Consider the following 21,800-nt stretch of genomic DNA (forward strand, 5'->3'; position numbering starts at 1 on the left):
TGATGGAAACCGAGTGCATCTCCAGCAACCTCACCAGAGCAGTTCAACACACACACACACAGAGGTGGCACCCTCAAGAAACACAATTCATCATTACAGACTGCATTTATATAAGGACATAAGTAAACAACAGCAAATAAAGAAAGTAATATTTGCACGATGCCTTGATACATTTCCCTCAGAGATTTTTCAGGTGTCAGCTGTAATAAATGAAGCATTTACTGGGTGCAGACGGCACTTTAAACAAATCAGCGCAAGTCCCTAAAGGAAACAAGCAGCAGCATATTCGGTAGTATTTCATCATTTCAGAGCCGGCAGAACGAAGCTGACAAGTACACAAGATAAATACTTTGTTCTGTCACGCTGTGTCATGTCGGGGAAGACATGAAGTGTTATATGACCTTTGGAGGCACAGCCCACGGAAGCTTCCCTTCTCGCTTCCACGCCGCTCTTCACGGGAGGGGAAAAAAGAAGATAAAAGTAGGAACACCCCTCCAAGGCGCTGCCTGGCAGCAGCTCCAACTCCAGGGATTTCACGGCCGCTTTCCTAACAGAAGTTTTGCTGCCGAAGCCTGAAAAGGGACGAGGTGTCGGAGCGGGGGGCACCTCCGGCGGCTCTGCAAACCCAGCACTAACGTGCTCCTCGCAGAGGGGAAGGAAAGAAGGCACCGCAAGCTGATTATATCGATCACTATTTTCCACCAACAGAATGAACATTCACTTTTTTTGTTTCTTTCTAAAAAAAAAAAAGTTATATATATACACACACACACCCCCTTTTGCTGTTGGTGGTATCTAAAAGCACAAGCCAGCCCCGCTGCTCCCAGCAGAGCGTGGCTGCGGCACAGCGGCACAACCAGAGGGCGATGCCTTCTGTGCCAAAATCACTTTCCCAGGCCAGACAAAATCACACCAGGACCTCAGCCTGCCCCAACACCATGGCAAAATTAAATCTTAATCTGCATATCGACAGAGACTTTAAGAAAAGCACGAGATCCGCAATGATGCACTAAATAAAACCTAAACACTGTACCAAATGCCCATTGAGGTAACTTTTTGTTCACTCTAGGCGTGTTGAAATTCCCCTCATTTTTTGTTTGGGGTTTGTTTTGTTGGGTTTTTTCCCCCCCTCCTTTCTTGTTTCCAGCAACACCCTCCAGGCTCCCTGTCCAGGCAGCCAGAGCAAGCAACGCTGGGAGACACAGACGCGACACCTCCATCGAAGTTTTACTGGCAAACAGCCTCAGTGGGAGTACTTTGAGAGTAGGGGAAGGAGAATACTCAAGTGCTTTGGATGGGAGAGCGAGTATTAATGAACGCCTTTGAATCCTGAAAGCGTGGTGCAATGTGTGGTTTTAAACAGTGAAGGCACCTGATGGGACACACAGTCCTGTGTCACCTCACTGAGATGTGCCTGCTGCCCTCCCACCTGCCACTACTGTATCTCACAGACATTAGCACAATCAGGCTTTTTATTTTTTTTTTTTTTAAAGACCTCCCATTTATAAAGTGCCAGGTAAGCAAGAAAACTAACTCGATAAACTAAAGATGGCTGCAAAGCAACAAAGGCCAGCAAGATGGGTCAGAGCTGGGTTTAGCCAATTTTAGGCATTTCTTTATTAAATCTAAACATCAAATATATAATTTTATTTAAAAAAAAAATCACTCTGTGTTCTCAAATAACTGTAATAACTAACCACAGATGTTGTATTAATCTAAAGTGTGGGAATGTTTGACATTTTTCCCCTCCCCTTTCTCCCATGAAAGATGGCACGCAGCAGCCCACCCTTATTAATTACACCATCACTTTTGTGTAACAACCCACAGTTACAGGATCTCCATAATAAATTATATATATTTACATCAACTTCCTGGCTTTCACACTCATGTATCTAATTACTGTGAAAGAGACAAATAGGTAATTAAGCTATTTGCAGCTATAGAAGTCTGGAATTATCAGTGTGAAAAGACAGGTACTGGAAAGCTGGCCCTCCAGTATATGTAGTAAAAAGCAATAATACCAAAAGTGGATAAGGTAAAAGTGCATCTGTAATTAGTAACAACATGCTTAACGTTTAAGTGTCACATTATTATGAATTAATTTAACATTCATTAGAGTTGCTCTGATCATAATGAATCCATTTGCCAATTACTTTGCCTTCAGATAAGGCTCCCGTAGTTCCATCATAACCCAGTCGTTAAGTGTTAATTAACAAACACTTAACAATGAAACGCTGGAAGGAGTAGTTAGATAACAAAAGGGTTTTGACCTGCCAAAAATGCTGTATAGAAGAAAAGGGGGAAAAAAAAAAATAGGCAGACATAAAGAACCTCTTCTATTTAGAAAGTAAATTCTGGATGGCTGCGGAGCGCGTTGCATCCGTCCAAGTGCTCCAAATCTTTGCCTTTTTTGTCCAAGTTCAACAAAACCAGCCCTGACCCCGGCGATGCTGAACTTGGTGCAGGGCTAACACGGCAGGAGAGAAGAGCCCGCTACTCAGACGGGCTGCCCACCAGACCCTGCTGGGAAGCGGAGGACAGAGGGACACCCATCTTCAGCACAACACGGGCAACGTCCTCCTGGCCCCAAAGCAGGATGGAGAGCGAGGACCAGCTCCTCGCCCCAACTCCACCCTGGCCACGGAGACGGGACGGCCAGCAGGCAGCAGCGCTCCAGTAGCACTTGTGTGTGTTTATCCTTCTGTCTCTCTAAAATACCACCACACAATGTTTTAAGTGTTATACGAACTAGAACAGCATGGTACTCTGTGTCAAAGAAGAAAAACACCAGTATAAAGAAATGAGAGGCAACCTGAGTGCTCACGGTTTATTGTAAGCATCCATTAACTAACGCTGAACCATAGTAAAATACTTTCATAAGTACACATGGCATCCCCAGGAATACTAAATGGCTTCATCGTTTTTACTGCTTATACACCAAATATCAAACAAATTTATAATAAAGAGACTACTGCAAGAAAATTTTACCCCACCAAGAAACAGAAGCAGGGCAAGAGCTGCTTTTACTGCGCATCTTCCCAGCCCCTGGGTTTGGGAAAGCACAAGAAGAAAGGGTTAAGTGTCCTACTAGTCTCATATTGAGACTTCATTAAAAAAAAAAAACAACACACTGCTCTTTTCTTCCCTGCATTTCTGTCCCAAAGCCTCCCTCAGACCATGCCGCCAGCGTGCCCTGCATCCCGCTCCCCGGCTTTTCACCGGACCACCCTGTGCCACTCCCCTCCCCGCTGAAGTTTGGGAAGGCGTTGACTGCTCCCCGCAGAGCATCTCTGATCCCCGCCGGTGGGAAGGGACCACCCTGGGCAGCGCACACAAAACCTCCACATGGGTTTTTGTGTGCTTTTGGGGGAGGCGGCTCTGTGAAGTGAAAAGGATGCACTTCAGAGGGATGCAGCTTCTGATGGGATGCAGGCATCTATTTCTGGACGGGGACCAGAGCCCTTCCCGGGGTGGTAAGCCAGGCTTTCCTGCTGCACAACCTGCATTTTCGCACCCCGCAGAGCCTTGCCCAGGCGCGCTGCCGGGGGAGATAAGCGAGTGCAATCTCACCCCACCAGGCAGGCACACCTCCTCAGCAAGGGGCAGCGCCAATAACTGCATTTACTTCAGGATGACCCCAGCCAATGACGACGTTCAGCAAGCAAAGCCTGCCTCAAAGGGCTCATTAAAAAAAAAAAAAAAAAAAAAATTTAAGAAGTGGCATGTGGTTTTTCGTCTCCCCTGTTGCTCTCTTCCCGCTGCATCCTTGCACCCTCCTCACCTTGCCAGGGGAAACCACATTTTCGCAGGCCACAGCTTCTCCCCCTTGTCTCCAAGACGCACCCGTGCGGTCACACATCAACAACAGACAGGCGGGGACACACACACACGCTAAAAATAACACCAGCACAGCACTCAGAAGTAACCTGATGCTAAAACAATATGACAGCTGCCATTCGCCTTTCCCAGGCAAACCAAAGGAGGAGTTCAGTCATCCCGACCCCCTGGGTACCGCAGCAAGTGCTGGGCTATTACTGGGGGATTAGCAGCTCCCGCTGAAGGTTACCAAAAGGGGGGACGTGGGGTGGCTGTGACACTCCAAGAGGCCGGCATGAGGCTGGATCTGGACCCACACCGGGGGGCACAGGCTCCCAGAGCCGGCAGAGCTTGGGCTTACGTGTGCCTGGTCCACAGGGGGCAAAGGGGAAACGTGAGAGCAATGGTGCCAGCGCTGCTTCTCCTTCTGCATCCCCATTCCCACCCCTAGAAACTTTCTCGCTATCCCAGCAGAGAGAGGAAGAGGAGGAGAGAGTCTGGACAGGGGAAAGGGAAGGCATCTGCTGATATAAACCAACACATCATAACCCTAGCAAAGTAACATCCCGCTCCCCCACCAACGCTCTTTGCAAGCTTCAAAAAATCAAAATACCCCAATGACAAGGTGAAAGAAAACGCTCCACAAATTTAACAGAAAGCTTTTCAAATGGACAGATGTACAAAAGTACATTTCCATCAGTCTGTCTTACACCAGCTCTCTTAGAGGCCTTCTGCATTCTTCTCCTTTAATTTGGCATCCACTTTAATTTACAAGCAAGCCTCCAAATTACCTTAACTTCATAATGAACTGTGACAAGCCAAGGACATAAAAAGCTCTGACTACATTCTGCCTTGCTATTGTATAAACCTTTCTCTCTTTTTACTTCCCCCCTCCCCTTAAAATATTTAAGCCTTCCAAACCCCTGCCTTTTGCCAACTATGAGTTCAGCTAACTACACTTCCAGGCAGCGAGAGAAAGGTGCGGGCTGTACGCGATGCACTGAGGGCTGAACAGCCGGCAGCGGCACAGGGGTTACGCCGCCTTCAAGAACAGCCCGCGGAACCTCGGTCCCTTGCTGGTAGACTCTTCCCCGGGAGTACAGAAGCAACTGCAAGCCAAGGTCAATTCTTTGCTTTAATTCCCTTCTTTTTCCTTTTTATTTTTTTTTTTCCCAAGGCATGGGAAGAGAGCTTAGTTATTTCTGCATGGATGCAAGGTGAATGAGGCTGTCGCTTCTCATTGCAGTGCTATTTATTACAGGTCCCTGACATAATACAGCTTTCCCCCACCTCCTCCAACACACACCAAAAAAAAAAAAAAGCGGGGGCAAGAGTTCTTTAGCACCATTTCACTTGCCTCTTTGAAGAGGATATATGAACAGGTTTTATTTATTTATATAACGATCTGACAACTGAGATGCATCAGCTTGTTTTCAGAGGCTTCCTGCTGAAAAAGGCAAGTTACCCTGTTATTAGGGGGTTTAAGAATCCACACACACACAACAGAAGAAAAGAGTACACGTCGGGAAAAGAAACTGCAAGATTAACAAGACGTGCCAAGAAAAAAAAAAAGGAAAATTTACACCGAAATGAAGGGGGGCAGTGGGAGGAGTGCTGTAGGCTTCCTCCTGCGTAAGCCAGATTCACAGTGAGGAAAAAAAATTGGGTAGTAAGAACTCAGGCTCCACATCCTCAGGTGGTGTAAATCAGCATCGTCCCAACTCCCCTTGCTGCACCAGGACACCCGCTCCCAAAAACCTCTCTGGTTTAAGGGTTTGTTCTGGTCTCTCATCAGCAGTTCCTCCCAATTTAATTCATAGTTTCAGATGAAAAGATTTTATAGATCTCTATTCTGTCTTGAGATGAGTTTGCCTAGAGCTCCGAGCAATAAATTGATGATAAATCAATTTTCCTGCGCTGTGCTTTGTAGTCTGCTTTTTTCATACAGTGCTGAGAGCTGTATATAAAATACCACATTCCTTACTTGTTTTTTTTAAAGGCAGGCTAACGCCTCTAAAAATCAAGAGTACCCACAGCCTATTTTTAGGTCACTAACAGTAAGCCAGAACTGCCTTAATGAAAAGATCTTTTAATTCACCTCTAAATATTTCATTGCGCCGCCAGATGAAGAGATAAGCGAATTTGTACCGAAGGCTGTGGGAGCTGCAGCGGTGGCTCAGGAGGCGGCAGAGGGACCCGAAGATGAACGCAGAAAAGCTTTTGCAAGCTCCCTGTGGGGCTGGCTTCCACTCCCCCCCACACCGTGGGGTTGAGCCTGACACCCCACAGCGCTGGTCAGTCCCATGGCCAGCTCTCACCCACGGGACCCACACACAGCTCTGAGGAGAGGTGTCCCGTATCCCCCCCGCGCATCAGTTATCCCTGGACAACACACCTTAACCCCTTCCCCTGCCCTGCCTCGCAGCACTGCCTGTAACACGGCACGGCAGTTGCTATGGAGCAAGGATAGCTATTTCTGCTGATAATATAATTAGTACTATAATTTACGCGGCGTGTTTTTTTATCCTTTCCTATCCCGAAACGCTTGGCGGATTTATACCATTACTCAAAAGGCTGTCCATCACGTCAACCTGAACCAAGAACACGGACCAGAAACTCGTGCCTTCGGAGAGCTTTCAAGTCTTCAGGACTGTGTTTTCCAATCCTCAGGGTGCCAACAGCAGAAAGGCAAACTGGTGGTCACCAATGGCCACCACAGCCTTTCAAGCAGTGTCTAAATGCTCTGAGGGGTCCAGCAACCCAACCTCACAGCTACTGTCAAGGAGCCACCAGCTCCTACCCACAAATCCCCTGCCAAGGTCCCATCCTCTCCAAAGGCAGGAGGTTGCTGGGTCTCTACACAGAGGAATAAAGAAAATACAATAGTCACCCACACTGGGATTTGGAAGGACCGCCTGTGCATCCCACAAAAACTCAAAAAGATTTTTAGTTTCCCAAAGTGTGCCAGGACAGAGCACAACAAGCCTCCCATGCTCCAACACCGTCCCGGCTGCCTCCTTCAAACACCATTCCAGGGGCAACGTTCACCCGTGGTTTTGGCTGCACCTCAACTACAAACTGTTTTTCTGACACCATCTCCTTCCCCCTCCGTGGATGTGTAATCCCCATCAAGGCCACTGGGAAGGCATGAGGAAGAGTTTTGCAAGCTCTGGCTTATACGCATATAAGACATGAAAGATGTAAATTTTGCATACGGCAACCTGCAACCCCCTGTTCTTCCTCCCTGTAACCTCCCATGAACACCAGACAAAATAAATTAAAAGCAACACAGGAATAAACAAAATTAAAATACAATGTTGGTCATTTGGGAGTTTTGGGCTTGGACCTTTTCCCCGTTTTTGCAGCAGTCACGCTAAAGCAGCGTGGAAGATAAAGGCGGCTTTTCAGTCCGCGCGCTCTCTTCCAGTTCAACTGCCAAGGCTACCCAACACGCTTGCACTCTTGTTTGCTCTCCTTTCTACCGTGTCCCAGGCTGTGAAATTAATATGCACAGAGGACATAAACCTCTCGCTCGGGAATAAAACATGACCTTAATACGCTCCTGCTTAATCCTTCCCGGGCTCAGCCTACCATCACTTGGGGAAGGCAACCCAGCCTGAAACCAAGGTGCCACTTCACCCTCCAAGGAAAGCATCCACCCCATGGGCGCATCAGGTGCCTCCCCGTGGAAAACGTCTCCTTGTGGAAAATCCCTTGCTGGGAGGGAGCTCCGCAGGAGCGGAGGTGCCAGGCAGGGCTGTGGAATAACCCCTCTCCCGCGCAGGGCAGAAGCACACCCAGAACGGGGCAGCTCCATCCATTCCCGGACAACACGATCTGAGGATAACCACTCAAGACAGCTGGTTCCCGCAGAAAGTCAGGGGGTTGGGGCTCAAAAGGCTCGATTTTAGCCAGGAGGTTCACGCAAGAAACTGCTTTTGCTTCTCAACCCACCCACGCAGCAGCGATGGGCACTTTGCGCAGGAGCGCCCATCCTGCCACAGGCATGCACAGGGGCACAGCGGCTGCTGAAGCTGCAAGGAAAAACTCCATCTGAAGTACTTAAAAATTAAATATTTAATTTATAATGCCCACCTGCGCTCACCCCACTGCCCCAGGTCAGGCCTGAAGGCTTTGCCAGCCTCTGGCTTCTCCCATTCAGACTTTCAAAACTCTGGGGTCCCAGACAACAAGTCCTGAAAGATTTCAGCCAAATCCGCCTTCTCACACGTGAGAAACTGCCACAGCGAGCCTGAAAACGGGCACACGCCCTAGAGTTTTGCACTGGTCAGCACGGTGCAGTCGGACGATGCTTCGGATGGGAACGCAGCTCCCCGCTCCGCGGGAACAGTTTGGATGATAGTATTGCCTTCATCCCAGCCTGGAGAGACGCCTAAGCACACACCTTGCTCTGAGGGCACGAACAAGCACTCCCTCCTGGGAAGCAGCGCCAAATTTTGATAACAAATCATCACTGCCTATCTCCGGGGGTGACAGCCCGCACGCGTGAGCCAGTTACACAAGTCTTCTGATTTTATTTTTTTTTTTTTTTTTATTTTTGAGATAACATTAATTCTCCTTGTCCTAACACACAGAGTGGTAACAGCCACAGATACCTAAAACCTCGCTCATGCAAGCACCCGGGGACCGTGCCGGAGGAACGAGAGCTTGTACTAACCGCGAAGTGGTGACTGGCACCATTTCTACAGATTCTTCAGCTACAGCTTTGAACGCTTTCGTTGAAAAGAAATATTTTGGCAGCACACCAGACAAAAGCAAAACAAAAAAAAGTAACTGTGAAGTGTGTGTATATATATTTATAAACCAAACAATTGCTTTTACCATTGCAGAAGTATCACATTACGTGTTTTCAAAACAGTAAATCCCAGAGCAATGAGGCAGCACGTATGTCAGCAGCTCTTCAGTGTCACACAGGTGTAACACACACACACACGCCCCCCTCCATGGCCCTTTCAACAGCTGCCACGGACCCGCAGCCCAACGCCGCAGCCAAAGCAAAACCCAAGCGACTGGACTGACCTCAGGAGAGCCCAGGGCTGCTTTTGGCTTTGCCCCCCACTTGTAGAAGGGCGGGTGCGTCACCCTTTATTTGGAAGCATGCCAATATATATTAAGTTTCAGAGGGAAGACTTGTTGCCTTCACCTCCAGCCGCTTCTTCACTAACACCGCAGCCAAGGCAAAACGCAGGAGGCTCGTAAAAGGAGGACACCAATGGAAGGGGAAGGCACGCAACACGGCCATCTCCAGAAAGCCGTGTTTTCTACCATGACTATTCAAAGTCCAATTTGCAGAATTGGTTAATTTTGCATGCAAATGGACAGTTACACATCTAACTGACCATTTGTGCAAGCAATTACACGCGCGATTACCTGATTGCATAATTGTGTGGGCCTAATTTTGAAATTGGGTCTTACATTTTCTGTTGAACACCAGCGCTGTATTTAATAAATAGATATTGAGTAGTTTCGAAGTGAAGTCATCCAGACCTACTGACTCAAAACCAAACATTGACAGAACATGCTGAAATGTGTATTCACCCAAAAAAGAGCATCACGTAACCCTAGCATAGAGCGGCACCTTCCCAAACTGAGCCACAAGTTTATCTGCTGAAACTTCTAGCCCTTTAAATTGTGACTGACAGCAAAATACATTATATATGTACGCACACATATCCGTACAAACATGCCAGATATCTTCATCAGAAACACTGGCAAGTTCCTTTCTGTAATATTTTCAGAGGAAGACTTGTTCTGGGGCATTCTTGCTGCTTAGGGTGTATTCTAGGGAGGAAAATCAAAGTAAAAGCACATTAAAAGAAATACACTATTAAGAAGCTGGTCAGCACCTCGTGAGTACAGTTTCATCAGACAAACTCCAAAGATTAGGCAAAATTCAGACTTTGAATTATAAGATCATGCAGGTTTTTTGCACGTGATCCACATGGTTAATGTCCCAGGCCTTCACATCGCCGATCACTGAGGAGAGGTTGCCACATAAGCTTCATCATCCTCAAGTATTTTCAGCCAATCGTAAGAAGTATTTTTCTTTTATGGAATAATCCCAAAGACCATCAATTTTCCTGTGAATGTCATCCACAGGTCTCTATTTTACACGTCAACCAAAAGCTGTTTAAGATTAGCTGTCAGAGTCGAGTTTTGGCCAAATATCAATTTTCTGTGTGGATGGTGCATTAAATTTAAGACGCTTGTTGCTACTGCGGGCAAAGCGATACAGCAATTACCGAGCTATTTCTAACTTATAAATCCATAAGTAATCATACTGTTGGAGACCCAAACTTGGTGGGAAAGAAATGAAGCAGAGTGTTAAAAACAAAGACTATCGCCAAGGCAGTAGCTGCCAGCTTCCCTGGGATGCATGTTGGTGGGAAGACCTGCTATCAGTCCCCGAGCCACCCGTACATCTGCAGAGACCTATGGAAAAGCAACTCCAATGCCCTCAAGCCTGTATTTCATCCATCACACCTATATTGAGGCCACAGAGAGGATTTGAGGTAGCGGTTGCTCCTCTCTCCACCCTCCCCTGGTACTTGGGTACCCGCTGCTTATGTTTATCTCTGCCCCACCCCTGCATGCCACTAAGGCCCTCTATTACTTGATGCCCAGATACACTCTGCCCAATACTACCACGTAAAGCTTGCGTGACCTGAGAAGCGATGCTGTTCCAGCACCTCATACTGTCGAGTCCCGGGGAAAGCCTTGTTTTACCTGGCGTAATAAGCCTCTGAGCCTGCGGCACCAAATAGACAGTGGTTTTATTCCAGATATTCCTAGAAACGCAGGCACACTCAGGGTCATGCAAGTTCTCAGAGACTTTCATCAACGACCGGTTTAAGAAACACACGTAAGATGAGCTTTGGTGCTCTTAGGTGCGTTCTGCAAGAGTTAGCTGGGATCCCAAAAAGCCCTGGCGCTTTGGCTCACACCAGCACTCTCCGAAGAGCAACGACCCAGGTAGCAGGGCGTCCCTCCTCCTCGCCTGGCTCTGCTCCAGCGCTCATCCTCCAAGAGCCTGAAGCAGCAGCGATGCTTAAGAGCCATCCATGCCCTGGGGAGACACTGGCATCATTAGGGCTCAGGACAAACTATAAAAACCTTAAATTGGCCCCAGAAGGCAGCACAAACAAATCTAAACTTGACAGGGGCTACCCAAGCCAAAGCTCTCCCCATGCTGAGGAAGTGTCCAGTCATCAGTGAGCCAAAAAGGACGCTCTTACAAACACTGACGTCATGAAGGTACCAATAGTTGATGTCATTTTATCACACCACTGCAAAAAACAGTCAGGCTAGACCCAAAAAACACAAATCACAGCAATTCTCACATAACCTAGGACAATTTAGACACTTTTAACCCAGGAAAAGACTGAGGGAAATAGTGTTTGGAGCAGAAACTTTCTGCCCAAGTGGACAGGATCCATCTGGGACAGACAGTACCTACAGAAATCACGCACCTTCATATGGCCTTTACTTGGAGAAAGCTGCTCTTCATGACACTCCCCCCCGCCCTCCTCATTTCTGTGGGCCCTCAGAGAGGCTGAGATTATTCAAGTTCACAGCAAAAGTTTGGCAAGATCATTTTCCAGTATCGAAGGACACCTACACAGTAATTGCTCTACTGTAGCATGAGGCATAACCCATATATTTTAATGCCTTAACCACATGTCATGGCAGCAACTGGACTAAAGCTATTAAGAGTCTTAATAAACCCCTGTTTCCATCTCCAAAATCACCAGCAACATGTGCCAGGCATTGCACAACCATAAGGCAACCAGCCCCTGCATAAAAATCTTACAAATGAGTTTAAAACTATGGCTTATGAAACAAATTCTTGGACTTTTCCCCCTGTTTCTCAAACTACAGGAGTTTTAACTTTTCTCTGCACACAGGGCAGCTAAAGATGCTTTTTATTCTTCATGCGAAGACTGAGATTCTCACAACTTCAAGATCTTGGGATAAAATTAACACGACGAAATTTGAGGCCAATAACACTGTGTGTATCTATTTGTAAATCTTCCAAAAAAAAAAAACCAAGAAGAAAAAAAAAGCATTCTCCTTCTGTGCCCAATCTTTAGTTACTACAAGAAAGCAAATGCTAATAAAAGGCTATTTAAGAGGCTGTTTTATTAAAGGTTCGAGTTGGGCAGCCAGAAATATTCAGCACAGACCCCATTTTGTTTCCTTTCTGAGAAGCTGGACAGAGGGACAGACACCGTAAAGCATCACTACAGTTGTCAGCAACTCCAGAAAGACACCCCACACACACCTGCGCCGCAATTATCAATGCAGCAGCTGCTTGTTATATCGCGACATAACGAGGTTCCACAGCGACACGTGAAGCAACACTAGAAGCAAACCCAGCCCGTGGCTTCAGCGTGTGACGCAGCACGAGGGTGATGTAAATGCCGTAGAAGTTATCGCCGCTATTTATAGACTCTAATAATTTTACATTTTTCTCATACGATCTTCCAGATCCAGAGCAGACCCCCCCGGTGACGGCAGGGCTGCGGGAGCTGGGAGCAGTTTTAAACGTGTAGCACAAGAAGACCCAAACACTCGCAACTGGCAGAGCTGCCCAGAAACTCTCTGGTTTGGGAGACCAAAAAAAAAAATCCTCCGCGTGGAGGAATCCAGGGAGAAAGTTGCAGCAACCAGGGGCACACCGGCGCCAGCACGAAAGCCCTCCCCTGCCCCAAGGAACAGGCAAAAGGAGAGAAAAAAGCTGCAAAGGATTTATGTTGCTTTTGAAAATTTCCTTTTTCCCCAAATGGGATATTAATTCCCGCGTTCCCATGAGCTCCGCTGGCTCTAGGTGGGGGGGAACGACTCCCAGCTCACAGCACACGGCCGCCCCCGGCAGAACCAGATCCCCCAGGCTTTTCACGGGCATGGAGTCAGCTCGCGGAGGCTGGGAAAGAGCAGGGATCAGATCTCAATTTGCTAAACAAAATTAGCTGCACACCATTCTGTTTGCGGATCGGTTTCTCCCGCTCGCGATGCGCTAATTCGGGCAGCGATCGCTGCGGTGCAGACAGATAGGGTAATAAAGGCGGCTTTCAAATAAAGCAGCCATATACATTATTTTTGCCTCCTTCCTACACAATTCCATGGCTTTTTCCATACCCTCCAATGCGTATGTCCTCCGAGCATTATTAATAGCTACTAAAGAATATTATCTGCCTACCAATCACTTCAGCTTCCTACTTAATGGCAAGTACATTTTTAGAGCATCAAATATATCAACAGGGACAATGGTTGCTAAATTTGAAGTCAACAACAACTGGAAAACGTTAGCTACTTCACTGGTATTTTTATGCGCTACAGAAATATCTCTTCAAATAAACGAGCCTTTTTTTATCCTTTCAAAGAGATAATAAAATAATACTGAATTCTGAATACTGTCACATATCCTCAGCAAACAGCAATTTAAATTTAGATATATACATTTTTACTGCCAAAGATAATAAGGAAAAATATCCACAATTCAACTTTGCATAGCAGAACAGATAAATAAATAAATAAAAGCTTAAAATTATAGCTGGATGGAAGCCACAGAGCAGCCCATGAAGAGTCGCCAGGATATGGATGCTCTCGGAAAAGGGGTTAAAGCAAAGTAACTCTTACAAACGCTTAGCATTGCATCTGCTGCGAGGCTAACCTTAAAAGATTACTAAAATATTCCATTAGCATACTAACCATGGTACATAAACTTTTATGCTTAAAACGTTCAATATTTCAACGTAATTTCAATTAATGGAAATTGAACATTAGGATGTGTATCAAGTTAAGTGTGATGATTTTTTCCTTCGTGCACCAAAACAGCTCTATCCCGCCGGGGCTGGCTCCTGCAGCAAGAGCTGCGTCCACGGGAGAAGGTCCTCGGCAGCTCGCTGGGGTTCAAGCCACCAAAATGCCGCCGCGGATCTCTTCCCAGCACATTCAGCTCTGCACGGCGAGGTATTTCAGGGCACGTTTAAATGCAAAGCGCGCAAGCAATGTCTGCTTGGGCTCCTCACCAGGCTGCACACACCAGCGAAAGGTGCCTGCCCCACAGGAGGGGCTTTCTTGGGAAAAGCGGGGACAAAGGTGCGGAAGCACCATTTGGAGAGGCCGGGAGAAGCGGCAGGAGCCAAGCCATGCCGAAAGGCAGTAGGACAGGGACAGGTTTCAGAGCTTTACCCGCTGTACCGTCACCAACCCCATCCACAAGAGCCCTATGCTCTCTTGCAGCAATGCTCCAGCCAAGGCGGCCGTGCCATTTCATGGAGCTTCGGGCTTCTCCAACTTGTTCGTAACACAAGTTCGTTCAGAAGGGGTTTATTTCTTTTTACAGCGCGCAAACTTTCTTCTTCAACCTCCTTCCGACTCGACCCTCTCCCTTCACGAATCACAGCGCCACAACACTCAGGGTAGGGGCAAAAAAAGGAGAGAGGTCAGGTATCGCAGCTCTCAATAGACATTTATTAGGCAGTTTAGCCCAGCAGCTGCGGGCAAAGGGTCAGATAACGTCCTGCAGTGCCACAGCAGCCTCCCCACGTGAATTTAAAACCTGTCAGCAACACGTTCCTCAGCTCAGCATCCTCCCCAGCCACGCTGGGGACACAGCCTGGGATGGAGACCTGCCTGCCATGGGGCAGCTCAGCCCTGGCCCCACTGCCCGCACGGGGCTGAGCTCTGCCTCGGGGCACGGCCCCCGCCACGTCCTGCCCGGCCCCGTGTCCCTGACTTTCTTACTCCCGTGGTTGCCCCAATGGCTTGGTGCACGCTCCAAAAAACAGAGGCACTGAGGTTTATGGTGGGTAGGTGCCACCCCACGTACCGGCAGGGAGACAAGGGGCTCCCCACATTCAGCGGCGCAGGTACATCAGCATCACCCTGGCGTGGCTGGGAGCCAGCCGTGAGCACTGGGGAGGAAGGGCTCACCCCTTCCTGCATCACCTCCGGGCTGGTCCCCGAGACCAGCGCCCAACCCAGGGCAGTTTGGGAAAGATTTCTGTAAGCTCGGTGTTTCTCTCAGCTCAACACCAGCTGGTGGCGAGATACAGGAGTCGTGTCACCATGTGACAAGAGCCCACGTTGCCACGCTGATTCATTAGGAAAAGATTAAGAAAGATCAAGTTATAAATGCCCGTTCCGTCACTGTACGCCTAGCGGCACAGACATCAGGAGAAAGAGGAAGCAAACACAAAATGAGTATATCTTAGAAATCTCTAAAAAGGACTTTAAGGAAACAGCATGCAATGACTGATAATTTTTTATAGCTCTGAGAAGAACTGCATCCGCTAAAAATTTGGGGCTTACTTTCCCATTTATTTACTTTATTTTCCCACCTCTTCCGTTGTCAGGAGCTAGATTTTTATGGGCTTCGGGCATGGAAACAAAAAGCACTTACCCTTGGAAAACAAAAATACTTCTCGATACTCTTACAGCATGAATTTCTATTCCTTGTACGTATTTGCATTCTCACTATTCTTACAGTACAGGTTTACAGTGCGACTGCTATGTGCTCCTGTAGCTTGAATTACAGACTTTGCTGCCCAAACGCCTGCCAGTGTCAGACCCTCGGGGACCACTGATGCACAAGCAAATACACATCAGTCCTGGACTTTACACCCCCTTCACGCCAAGTGGGAAGAAGGACGAGTTTCCCTGGCAGGCTGAGAGAAAAATAAAAAAGGGATATATATAGATATAGATATATCAGCAGCTGTTCAAAGACTTCAGGAGGCTTGGCATGTGCCCACGTGCCCAGCAGAGGTGGTGGACAGTGCAGAAACAAGAGCATTTATCACGTGGACACATGGCTCATCACAGGGAAGCTGCCACCGAGCACGGCTTGAACTGTTCGGCCGAAGCAAGAAGTCGCTAAACAAACGTTAGCTAAAGTTGCTGAAATGATGAATCTTTCTGGCAGACTCCAGCGCTCCCGTGGGACAATTCAGCCTCCGTTACGTGGGCACACATAAAATCCACCGGCAGCCTGTGCTTGTTTGCAAAAGGAAAACCTTTTAAGTCAGTGAAAACAGGAGCCCGTCGCACACCCCAAGGACTTGTCAGCACACGTGTGACACACGGTGAACAGCCCAGCCGCGGTCACCTCCTCCCGCCTTGGCAAAAAGCAAATCCCAGGAACAAGCCCCCACTCCCTTCCCGAGCAAATTGGCTCAGCGCAGTGAGAGGAGCGGGCTCCACGGGGCAGAGCTGGCTCAGCTGCTCCTGCAGAGCCGCCATCACCTACCAGGGAGTCTTTGGAGCACAACCGTCCAGTTGCAGAGGTTAAACCCCTACCTGCGCAGGCAGGACACAAAGCAAGTTCAGAAGCTTCCAGGGAACCACCACATTGCTCCACACCAACCACCACGTACCAGCTCACCCTTACTGGCCTAAAGAAATCAGGAGATGGTTCATCGCGATGCCAAAGCACCCGCGTTTTGAGAAAAGGAACCAGAACGAACATTTTTACAAAAGGAAAAAAAAACAAACACCACAACAACCTATGGGCTACACCGTACTTTTGAGCAAGTGTATGTGTTTTAGAAGGACCATCTGATCCGAGCTGACAGCGCTGAGTGACAGGGTATGTTTTTTTTTCCTCCCTAGCTTGCCACCACAGTTACGACACGGTTAAGAGCATGCCCTTCACTGCGAGTTTGAACTTGTTGCCCCCCTCCCCTCGGTACCCAGCCATTGGTCTGGTCCTGACTCACTGGTTAGCTTAACGAGTCCTCTAGAATATGAACCTAGAAATTCGCTCCCTGTTTTAAGCGCTTCTGAGTATGATCAAATCATCCTTAACTCCTTGCAGTCACCTCAACTCCTTTGGTTGCTGATATGAAGCACTTCATAAGCGTTCGAGTTACTCTCCCAGCACGTTACTACACACCCCGATCCTGCGAGCGAGGGCAGGGGGAGTGAGGACAGGACTCCAGGGACGGCCCATTCCCTGCACCCCCCCCCTTCCCCTCCAGGCACCCAAAAAGCTGCACCCGGCCCGGGAGAAGGGTGCGGAGGGGTGCTGAGCCTGGGAAATCACATCTCCAACACCGGGCTGCTCGTCCGGCTGCCTGGGAGCTCCTGGGGGCTGCTGCCACCTAGAGATGCTCGGGCTGCAAGGCTGCAGGCATGCTGCCCAGTGCGTCCCAGTGTGCCCCAGTGCGCCCCGCAGCAACGGCTCACAACCCCCCCCAGCAGCTCACCTGCTCTGGCAGCCACTCGCGTAAAGATGTTTTTCCATAAAGCCTTGGAACACGCGCGCGCTCTCGACAACAGGCTGCGCTTTCCCACACAGTGAGAGAGAGCTGGCTGTGGTTTGCTTAAATTTACTGAATTTACAAAAAAAAAAAAAAAAAAAATTTAAAGAACTCCAGCATCCCCTGCAAACTAGAGGAAAACATTTTAGTTAAGTTAAGGGCTGTAGCTATTCCCTGCGAGAAAACTGAGGGCACATTTCAGAACAACTTCATTACAAACGAAGGTCAGGAGTGCGGAGCAGCACTCGCAGCCCAGCTCGGGGCACCCGCAGGGCGCTGGGCACTGCCACGCTCGCAGGGGACCCAACACGGCTTTCGCGGCTCCCCGGTCCCGCTCCACTGCCCTGCGGGTTCAGGAGAAGGGCTTCGCCCTGCCAGTCTCATTTGGTTTACTCATAGGCATGTATTTCAGGTCCTTATTATTACTGTTTTCATGTTAATTACAAGCGCAGCTCTTCATGCCAGAATCCATACACATATACTTCAATTACCATCTCTTTTTTTTTTTTTTAAAAGAAAAGGAAATAAAAGGAAAAAAAAAAAATCACAACTAAGCCACTCGGGCACTTTGCAGCACTGGTATCAGCAGGGTGGGTGCACCCAGTGCCAACGCTGCCCCAGGCTCCCCGAGGATGCCCCCAAAGGCAGGGCCAGATCCAGCCTCCTCTGCCCTGCAGCAGCACTGGCTCGCAATGACCTCGGGGGACACGCAGGGACAGTGGCAGCCTGCCCTGGCTACCATGCTGAGGCACACACCCCCCGCGGCACAGCCCTGAAGCCAGACATGCACGGGGAGGGGGGGGCAGTGGGACTCCCAGGAGGGACACGGGGTCTGGAACAGCACCCGCTCCCCTTTGGAAAAAGGGCCGAGACGGGACATCCCCTTTGCAGGGACTGAGTCATCTGACGGCAGCTACAGCCTGAAACTCCCCGTCAATATTTATCATGCCTTTGCAAAGCCTCAGCCTAATTTTAACCATCAAATAGACATCGTGGTGGAATAAACGGGAGAGGTGCCAAGGAGGGCTGCTGCAAAGGAGAGGAGCTGCATCTCTCCGAAGGCTTGCGGCACGTCCCATCCGACACGGCCCGGAGAGGAGCAGCGGCATGAAATTAAAGCCTTGCACATACATCAGCCTGAACGTGCACCTCACTGAAAAAAAAAAAAACCCAAACAAAAAAGCTGCAAAAATATTTGAAGTACAATTAATTTCTCAGAGCAGTTGAATACTTCAAACAGCACTAAGTTAATTTGGCTGTAATTACTTAACAACTCAACAGCCCCATATATCAGAAAAAGGAATTAATTTATCAGCTATTTCCAAGCAGAACAAAGACTTGCCAGCTTCCAGGTAACAGCCCAAGCTGTTTGGCTCACGTGACCGTGGCTGAGCTGTGCACTGCAAACATTATATGCCCAAACACATAATGCCAAGGAGATAGAAAAAACTGAAAAACCCCAATGTATTCACGTATTTGCATCCTAATCAACAGAATGAAATCAAAAGTTTGGCCAACAGCTCACTCGCAGGAGCAAAGGCGTCATCATCTCCCTCGACACGCTGAACATGAAAGAAGCAGCCAGAGCCCCATCCTGGTGCTCCCAAAAGCAGGAGAGCCCAAATACTGAGGGGTCCTAAATACTTGCAAACCAAGGCTCACCTGTCCAGCCTGGCTCACTGTTTCAGCAAGCGCCACGCAGCCAACCATTAATAGCTACCACTGCCGACAGCAGCGCACAAACCCCTCCAAATAGGAAATGTCACTCCAACCCCATAACTGTAACAAAGAGATTTTCTTTTTTGCACAGTGCAGGGCATAGAGGCTTTTCCGCAGCACAGATCCAGGAGGCTTCCCCAGAGGCGGCAGGTGAGCGGCCCTGGACTGATGCCTTTTATTTTCACCGGGATATAAATCCAGCAAGGGCGCGCCTTCACCATCATCCACTCCAACAGCCACGTCCGAGCGGTGGGGAAGGAGGGCTGGGGAGCGCGGGAGCAGCCCAGCAGGAACAGCTGCTGCCTGAAACCAGGGCAGGCTACGGGGAAAGTCTGAGACAGAAAAGTCCCAAGTCAGGGGAAGAGAGAGGCTGCGTGTAAACAAGGAGGCAGGCAAAAAGGTAGAACAAACCAGAGCCTGTGAAACAAGGAATGCAATGCTCCATCAGCTAGGATTTACCCATTCAAACCGCAGGAAAAGAAAACGTAAGGGAAAGCAGCAGCAGCCCAACGCTTCACCCCTCCTGATTTCAAGGACTAGGAAACAATCACACACAGAAAAAGTAAACTGTGCAACGAGATCAAAACTGCCTGCGAAGCCTAACCAGGCAAGCAAAGCCGGGACACGCTGCTTTCGCCTCTCATCAAACATCTCATCATCTCAGTTACATAAAGCCCCAAAATATAAACTGAATTGTGAGAACGCGGAGCTGTTGTACCAATACCGCCCAAACATCATAAATTTTGCATCACCGGGGAGGGGGGGGAAGAGAAGAGTTACAGGGATTGAAGAGATTTCCTTTTAATGTTTTATTCACGGCAAAGGCTCCCGTGAAGCGCAATGTAGCGGGAGGCGATCCCGCTGCCCTCCCCGGGTGATGACACCGGCACAGCCCCGTACTACGGCGGCGGCGAGCGCTGCTCCGATACCAAAGGAAAAAAAAAACAAAACAATTCCAGTCAAGGCTGTAAGTTTCCCTGCAGAAAGTTACAAAATGGGGGCAGACCCTGCCAGAGGAAAATGCGTCTTTTCTGGCTTTAACTTCCAAGCCGCCTGCTCGTTTTCCCCCGTGGGCAAATACACTGTGACCGGAGTTTATGTAGCAGTGTTTGGACACACCTTATAGATATAATGTATACGCGCAAGGGCAGAGCTTCCTCCTCCGCCCGGCGCAGCGCGAAGTTTGGGAGCGCGCAGCCCCGTCGGGGCGGAGGCACCTGCGCGGCTGCCACCGGCGGGGACACCGCGGGGGCTCCGGCGGACGGCCCCGGAGCCCGGCCAGCCGCCACCCGAGCGGGGACACCCGGTAGCTGCCGCCGAGAGAGGGCGGCTGCCCTGCGAGGGGCTGCGAGGCAGAGCCCCAGCGCGGAACGCCCTGTCGCTTACAGCGATAATAACAATAATAATAAAGTAAGCGCGTGGAGCCGCGCCGCTGCCTGGAAGCGGCGGGCTGCGCGGAAGATCCGCGCCCGCCGGCTCCGCTCCGCCGCGCGGCCGCTCCCGCAAGGGGCTCTGTCCGCCGCCTCTCCGCGGGACTCCGCCAACAAACTCCCGCACCCCGCGCAGGGGACGGGGACGCGCAGCCCCGCCGGGCTCCCGCAGAAGTTGGCGGGAGGGCGCCGCGCCGCCACCCTCCGCCCCTCGCCGCGCACCGGGCCGCTCACCCACCTGCCTGCGCCGCCGCGGCGGCCCGCGGGGCCCCGGCCGCCGCCGCCAGCACGCAGCAGCTCCACCACAGCAGCCCCCCGGCCGCCGCCGGCATCGCGCCGCCGCCGCTGCCTCAGCGCCGCCGCCTCAGCGCCGCCGCCGCCGCCGCCATCCCCCGCGCAGCCTCCGCGCTGCCGCCGCCGGCTCCCAAAAGTTGCCCGCCGCCGAGCCGCCGCCCCCAGCGCCGCCCCTCCGCGGGCGCGCCGAGGCGCCGACGGGGCGGCCGCCGCTGCCGGCCGCGGGGCGCTGCGCCGCCAGTACGCGCGGAGCGGAGCGGCGCGGAGCGGCGGGAGCGGGAGGAGGAGGAGTGGGGGGGGGGGGGGGAGAGGGAGGAGGAGCGGCGGGACGGAGCGAGGGGGCGGGCGGGGGCCGGCGCCGCGCGGGACCGCCCCGCTCCGCGCCACCGCCCCCCCCCCCCCCCCCCTCCGCACCTGCGGAGCCGCGCGGGGCGGCGGGGGCTGCCGCGTGCCCGGGGGTGGGGTGGGGGGGTGCGCGTGCGCTCCCACGTCCCCGTCACCCCCCGCCCCAGCCTTTGCAAAGAAAATGAGGGGCAGGTGCGCGAGGGCGCGCGCGCTCTCGCTTCTGGGGGCCAAAACCCGGGCGCTGGTGCAGCGTTCACCTGTCCCCGCCGAAAATGGGGGGCGCAGGGAGTAACGCGTGTGCGCCCCCGCTTTTTCACCTGTAAATACACAATAAAAATTTTAAAAAGTGAGGGGTGGCGGTGCGCGCGCTTGCGGGAGAGGGAAATTTGGGAAGAATCCCGGGCGGGTGCGGGTCTACGAGCGTGCGGGGACCCAGAGGGAAGTTTTCCCTTCTCCCGCCGTCCGGCGGTGGCGAGGGCCCCCCTGGGGGGCACCGGGACACCTCCCGAAGCGGCCAAGGGGAGGGAGCCCCCAGCAGACGGCGGAGGCAGAAGCTGGATGAGGCGATGGAGAGCCTGGGCTGGGCTGAGCCGATCCGATCCCTCGGTACTGATCCCGGTGCGATCCCACGGTGCCGACTCTGGTGCTGATCCCTCGGTACCCATCCCAGTGCCGACCCCGGCGGTACCAATCCCAGTAGCAAACCCTCAGTACCGACCCCAGTGCAGATCCCGTGGTACCCATCCCAGAACCGATCCCAGCGGTACCGATCCCAGTGCCCATCCCAGCGGTACCCATCCCAAGTGCCAATCCTGGCGGTACCAATCCCAGTGTCAATCCGATGGTACCGATCCCAGTATAGATCCCCTGGCACCGGCTGTGGCCGGAGGTGAGGTGTGAAAAGCAGCAG

At 50.8% G+C, this 21,800-nt stretch overlaps 1 protein-coding gene across 9 annotated transcripts in view; it reads right to left on the reverse strand.

The window, feature by feature from the left end:
- The window catches only part of ERBB4 (erb-b2 receptor tyrosine kinase 4), a 633,162-nt gene extending 612,541 nt beyond the window's left edge, over positions 1 to 20,621 (reverse strand). For all 9 annotated transcript variants that reach the window (XR_008467602.1, XM_054207999.1, XM_054208001.1 and 6 more), the window contains exon 1: positions 20,490 to 20,621. Coding sequence is in view for 8 of the 9 variants with exons in the window: in XM_054207999.1 (XP_054063974.1) it covers positions 20,490 to 20,583 (94 nt within the window). In the remaining variant the exon portion in view is untranslated. The remainder of the gene's footprint in view (positions 1 to 20,489) is intronic.
- Positions 20,622 to 21,800: the final 1,179 nt, after the last annotated feature.

This window comes from Rissa tridactyla, chromosome 7, assembly GCF_028500815.1.
Source record: "Rissa tridactyla isolate bRisTri1 chromosome 7, bRisTri1.patW.cur.20221130, whole genome shotgun sequence".
In the NCBI taxonomy this organism is placed as follows: Eukaryota; Metazoa; Chordata; class Aves; order Charadriiformes; family Laridae; genus Rissa; species Rissa tridactyla.